Here is a 6,437-nt window from a genome sequence, read left to right as displayed (position 1 = left end):
CGCGGCTCCTCCTGCCCGCCCCGGTGACACCGCGCCCGGGCCCGCCCGGTGTGGGCGCGGCTCCCCCTGCCCGCCGCGGCCGCACTTCCGCCATGGCGGCGGGGCGGGGCTGGGCCGGCATGGCGGCGCCGGCGGCGCTGCGGCGGTGGTGGATGTTGGCGCTGGGCGGCCGGACGAGGTACCGTTCCCTTGGGCGCTCGGCCCCTTGGACCCTCCCTCGGGGGCAGCACATGTCCCCGCTGCGCGGCCCCGGYGGTGGTTGCGGGGGCCGGGCCTGCCGCCCGCTTCTGCGGCACGGCGGGGCTCCCTCTGAGCTCCCCCTCTCCCTTCTCCCCGAGGCAGCCGCTGCCCAGCTCCGCCGTGCTCGGCCCGAGCGCTGCCGAGGCCTCCGGCCGGCCCTGCCCGCGCAGCTGGCTCCTCGCTGCGCTGGGCATCGTCCTTCTCCGAGCCGGGCCCGACGGAGAGCGACCCCAGCGAAGGACAAGTCTTCCTCAGCGAGAGCTGCGTGAAGGTGGGGTGTCCGGCAGGGAAGGTTTCCACAAAACCCTCTGGGAGAGTTTCCACACTTCCTGGCCTGCCATGGGCACGCGGGGAGGACGTTTGAGTGTTCAACAGTTTGTTCAGCACGCCTTTTAATCCTCTTCCTTTTATTTATTTGCAGAGACTGCTGGAGATTGCGGAAGGGTCAGAATTTCTGAGGCTGCAGGTTGAAGGAGGTGGCTGCTCTGGGTTCCAGTACAAGTTTTCCTTGGACACAGTTATCAATCCTGATGACAGGCAAGGACACAGGGGCCTAGTGGTGTTCAGATGTTGCTGTTCTTTACAAAAATGGCAGCAGGGGTATGTGTGAGATGATAGTGTCTTGCACTGAAGGGAAGAAGCCTGTGAGATAAGGAGTGTGCTCAAGCTGCGCTTCTCTGTAAGGTCTTTGGCACAATTAATGGTTAAATATGCTGKTTTTTTTCAGAGTGTTTGAACAAGGTGGTGCCCGTGTGGTTGTGGATGTGGACAGCCTGGCCTTTGTGAAGGGTTCCATGGTGGACTACAGCCAAGAGYTGATCCGAAGCTCCTTCCAGGTGGTGAGCAACCCTCAGGCAGAGAAGGGTTGCTCATGTGGGACTTCCTTCTCTGTCAAATTCTGACTGGACTTGCCATGGATGGACACTGTTTGCAGGCACTTCTGGCAGTTTCCAGAGGGTTTATGTTTGTTCTTTTCCCAGCTGCTCTCTCTCATCTCCCTTACCCTGTGACACAGCTGTTACACATTGCTGCGGCTGTGTGTGTGTTTGCACTGAGCCTCTCTCCAAGACTTGTTGGCCTTCCCTTCAGAAACATAAAGTAACCATGAGCATGCATACAGGACCATGTTCAGCACCTTGTGAGCCGCTGGCTAGGTGGTGCTGACTTGCCTGCCCTATCCTGAATGTGGAACTACTTAACTGTCTCTGCAAGAGAAGGCTGTATATATATATATGTATGTGTGTGTGTTTATTGAAAGTTCTTACTAAAAAAAAATCTATGAGATTGGCATTATTTGTGCATTTACATGTGGGTAGAATCTGGGTTCTCAGGCTACTGTTGCTTATGCTTCTGGGATAGGACTTGGAGTCTTTTTCACGTGTACCTCCCAGAATTGCTGGCTCTCCACTCTCTGCTCACAGTGAGCTTTTCCAGATACTTTGTTCTTTCCTTGCTGAGCAGGATTCTCTTGGTCCAAGGAACCTATGGTGGCTTTGCTATAAGTTCCTGGAATGATGGTTTTTACTTGTTTCAGAGTTAAGTGAAACCAAAAAAATTCAGTAGGAAGAATTAAGAGCTTATGTCTTTTATATAAAAAAAAAAAAAGAAAAACCTTGTATATATGTAAAAAAATAAAATACACAGCTCTCTGTGCTCCAGTACTATTTTAGGCTGTTTCTAAGCCTGACATGGAATTTTAGGTCATACAGACACTCAGGTTTCAGTAGTGTGTTTGCTGCCTGCTTTTGCCAGCTGGAAGGGAAGTTAAGTTGATACAGGCAGAGGAGATCTGGAGTCCAGGAGATCTGGACTGTTTAAGGGTCTTCAAGTCCTTTTCACTTGAAGTTGTCTGGGAAGCTTTTCCATAATTTGCTTTACCATTTAGTCTCTGTCTAACATGCCTGGTTTGATGAAAGACTGGAATAGCTCCACTCCTTTCTAAGATTCCCGTGAAATGGGAAATCTAGAAGTCTCCGGAATAACATCCTTTTGATTAGTCATTTTCTGTGGTTTTTATCTGCTGCTAGATGTCTTTTAAATCAGTGATTCACCTGCTTCTGGATGAAAGGAAAGATGGGGAAGCTATTTTTGTTCCCTCTCTTGTGTTTTATCTGTTTAAGATCCAAGTCTTTCACGTGAGTGTGGGAGCACTTCATGACTTTGGTCTCAAGGGAACCACCTATGGCAAACCATGAGCTTTTTAAGACTCCATGCCACAGGCATTTTTTGTTGTTAAGCTTCCCCAATGTTTTTTAAACTATATAGTAGTTTCTATGTACAGCAATATTTTGCCTGTTTATTTCTAGTGCTCAGAGTTGATAGCTAGTTTCAATTTCATCAGTAGATGTTACAGGAACTTGTATATAATCTGCTCTGACTTTGTTCCATAGGGATGCACAYGGATAGGATGTGGAGCAGTGGCTTTCAGTTTAACCCTTTCCATTTTCTGCAGTCAACAACATCTGCCTAGTTATGTTGCTATCAGAGAGAGCTGTCACATTTTATAAAAGGGAGTAAAAGGATCTGGTTAAAAGACTTSTCTAAGCCCCTGCAGGGTGATTTAACCCTGCCCTTATGCTTCCAGATCTTGAAGGTGATGTCAGCCAGAACTGCCTTTGAAAAGCATAAGACTTCAAAGCTCATGTAGGTAGAATATATTGGATACACTCATTTTTTTTCAGCTGGGATAACTGTAAGTTGGCCAGAGGAATTACTTTGTGAACCAGGAAGATCCATTCTTGATCCRTTTAACACAGAATGACCTAGGTCAAATCTCTTTTGGGATCTTTTATGGGAAATAGAAGTGGAGCAGTAGTGCTGGAGAGGCAGCAAAGTAGCAGCTACCAAGGCTTTTTTCCCCTGGACTAAAGCCTGCCTTCAGCCCTTGTAAGCATGCAGGCTTCATCTTGAATTACTCTACTTGCTAAATGTAAATGTGCCATGTGTTAACACCTAGCCAGGTTCAACCTGCTTTTTCTTGCTCTACACCAGTGCAGTAGATGGAGCAAGTGCTGTCCACGTGGAGTGCCGCCCCTTTCAGAGAGTCTCTTTTTCCCTCTAAGGGTCAGAGGGTTAAGGCTTTGGTGCCAGCAGTGTCAGTTGCAGCGCTGCTGTGAAGCTCACACGYGTGATTCGCTCTGCCCGCGGTTCTGGCAGTACTGCTCTGACTGCACTAGGTGGACCCCTTACTCCTCGGGACTCACTGCACKGGACATAACACATTCTGGGGAGAGATTGGATCTGCTCCATGCAGGACCGAAGCAAGAGCAGAAGTTTCTTTGCAGCTGTCTGTTTTGGAGACAGGCAGGAGCTGAGTTTGGTATTGCTGCAGTGTGGTCTTTAGCTCAGAGAAACTGCTAGGAGCTGGAGAGACTTCAGCCCATACACCGTGTTGCTCTTGGCTTCCTGGTCCTGCTTCCTGGGAGAAGGTGTAACCTACTGGCCAAAGCTACTAGTTTTCCAGTTGCCATTAGAGAATGGGAGCAAAGGTCTGTCTGTCACCTCCAGAGCTGTTCTAGCTCTTAAGAAGTCTGTCAATACATCGGAACTTCTGTCAATGTTAGGAAGTCAGCCAAGGGGCTCTTGTTGGTGAAAGAATACAAAGGTGATCTTGGTGAATTTWGGCTTCTGAATTTTGGCATAAAAGGCTAGATCTTGGTTCCTGCTGAAAAAGCCAAATCTGTTGAGGTTTATGCGCCGAATAGGTGACAAAGAATATATTATGGCACCACACTGTAGGCTCTGGGGCAAGACCCATGGTACCAGGAGAAGGACACAGAAGGTTAGATGGGATTTGATTCTGCCTGGACCATGAGGGGCTGCCATGCATGCCTGCAGCGGGTCTGTAGTGTGGGAATAGGTGGGAGCCCCTGTGTGGAACCCCTGAGAAGAAGCTGRAGGTGTCGCCTTTGCTTCATGGCAAGTGAAAAACTGCAGTGGAAAATCTTTCTCTGCTCCCACATAAAGAAGGAAGATTCTCTCAGTTCACCCACCTGACAAGGAATGAATGATCAAGAAAGATATTTATGGAAACCTTAAGATGAAACTTCAAGTGAAAAGGGCACAATCATCAGTGTCACTGACAAGAAGGTAGAAGAAGATGGAACAGAAATTCGCCCTTTGGCGAGAGCTTCTGGGAGTTTTGTAGAGACTTGTTGGTAGATAACCAGCAGATCCTCAACCTGTGACTGGCTCAGTTCTTCAAATTCAGTGTCTACCATGGCTTGTTAACTGAGGGTCCCATTTCAAGCCAGGCAGTGGTAGGGAAATAGCAGATCTTTGTCATGCCCCTTTTTTCATGGTTTAGGGATATGTGTAAGAGTGCTGTGCTTGTGTCAGTGGAACCCTGTGTGATATCATTTACTACAGAGAGCATTTTGAGATGAGTGGCTACAATAAGACCACCAATGGTAGCCAACCTAAGGTGAACATCAGGGGAGTAACTGTCCCTCTCACCCACAAATTTTCATCTGCAAAGTTTCACTAACCTTTCTCTTGTGATATACATCTGTAAAGAGCTGTTGGGTGACTCAGGAAGACAACTAGGGTTGAGGAACCAGTACCCTCTGGATGACGCCCACCGGGGCTTCTGCTTCTCCCACATGGTAGTGTAACTTCTTGGCACTTTAAGGGCTCGTCTGAATCCAGCAGCTGGGGGAGGAATCACTGAACAGCGGAGGAGGCAATAATGGGAAGGCAGAAATGCATGAAAGAAGGCTTCTCTTGTCTGTGTCCCACGCTGTGAAGGCACATGCTTTGTATCAAGACTGTCTTCAGCCTTACAAACATTTGGTGGCAGCTGCAAGTAAAAACAAAGGGTTTTTTTAATTGAGTTTTTACACTGTGAACAGTTCCACTKGGAACTGTTGGGAAACTGGGACTGGTCAGTGGAGTTTATTGTATTATAGAATATTCTGAGTTGGAAGAGACCCACAAGGTCTTAAGTCCAACTCCTGGCCCCACACAGAACAGCCCCAAGAGTCACATGTACCTGGGAGCATTGTCCAAATGCTTCTTGAACYCTGGTAGGCTTGGTGCTGYAACCATTTCCCCGARGAGCCTAATCCAGCACTCAGTCACCCTTTGGACAAAGAATTTTCCTAATACCTAACCTAAATCTCCCCTGACACAACTTCACGCCATTCCCTTGGGTCCTGYCACTGGTCAACACAGAGATCAATGTCTGCCACTCCTCACAAGGAAGTTGTAACTGCARTGAGGTCTCCCTCAGTCTCCTCCAGGCTGAACAGACCAAGTAACCTCAGCTACTCCTCATATGGCTTCCCCTCAAGGCCCTTCACCATCTTCATTGCCTTCCTTTGGATGCACTCTAATAGTTTTATATCCTTCTTACATTGTGGTGCCCAAAACTGCCCCCAGCATTTGAGGTGAGGCCAGTTCAGGTCAGAGCAGAGAGGGACAATCCCCTCCCTGGCCCAGAGGTGATGCTGTGCCTGATGCACCCCGGRACAGGGTTGGCCCTCCTGGCTGYCAGGGCACTGCTGACTCAAATTCAACTTGCCATCAACCAGGACCCCTGGTCCCATTCGATGGGGCTGCTCTTGGGAGTCCAGGGAAAACTTGAAAGCAAGTATGAAGTTGTATTTCCCGATGAGCTGCTACAGCACATTCTTAAGGACTGAACCAAACATTGTCTCCACTAGCAAACACCACCATCAGATTCATTAGCAGAGAGCGTGATGGCCTTTGCAGTGTTTTGATGCCCCGTTTCTTTGCCTGTTTTCATGAACACCAGCCAAAGATCTCACCATGCTTCTCTGGAATGGGCCATGGCTGCCAGAGAGACTGGCAGTAGAGAAAGGGATAATCTTGTGTAATAGTGTGTTTGATATAACTGTCAGCCTGCCTGGATAAAGAACCACAGTTCAAGGACATGGAGCATTGGCAAGAATAAACTGCAGCCACCTGTATTGTATCAAACATCATTTTGGGAAGCTTTTTATTGGCTTTTTTTTTTTTTTTTTTTTTTTTTTTTTTTTTTTTTTTTTAAGAGGATGAGTCCTTGAACCAAATGCCATTAGGGGCTACATAGAGGATGAATGGTGCAGTTCAGATCCTGCTGGGTTCTAAGGAATATGTTTGCTCTGCATGGTTTCCAGGATTAGGCTGCAACTGGCTTTGATCTGTGCAGATACCTGCCCAGGAAACAGCTCAGTAGATCATGAACTTGGGATTGG

General features: G+C 48.2%; 1 protein-coding gene across 1 annotated transcript; it reads left to right on the top strand.

Moving 5' to 3' along the window:
• Positions 1 to 77: 77 nt before the first annotated feature.
• ISCA2 (iron-sulfur cluster assembly 2) lies at positions 78 to 2,348 on the top strand. The gene is made up of 4 exons (XM_057372286.1): positions 78 to 178; positions 343 to 511; positions 662 to 777; positions 968 to 2,348. Exons 1-4 carry the CDS (start codon positions 93 to 95, stop codon positions 1,140 to 1,142), a joined length of 546 nt encoding a protein of 181 aa, XP_057228269.1. The 5' UTR covers positions 78 to 92; the 3' UTR covers positions 1,143 to 2,348.
• The last annotated feature ends 4,089 nt before the right edge of the window (positions 2,349 to 6,437 follow it).

This window comes from Malurus melanocephalus, unplaced genomic scaffold (assembly GCF_030028575.1).
Source record: "Malurus melanocephalus ecotype Western Australia unplaced genomic scaffold, MMel_1.1 scaffold_0, whole genome shotgun sequence".
In the NCBI taxonomy this organism is placed as follows: domain Eukaryota; kingdom Metazoa; phylum Chordata; class Aves; order Passeriformes; family Maluridae; genus Malurus; species Malurus melanocephalus.
Note: the sequence above shows the minus strand (reverse complement) of the source record. Positions and strands in the feature narration are given on the sequence as shown.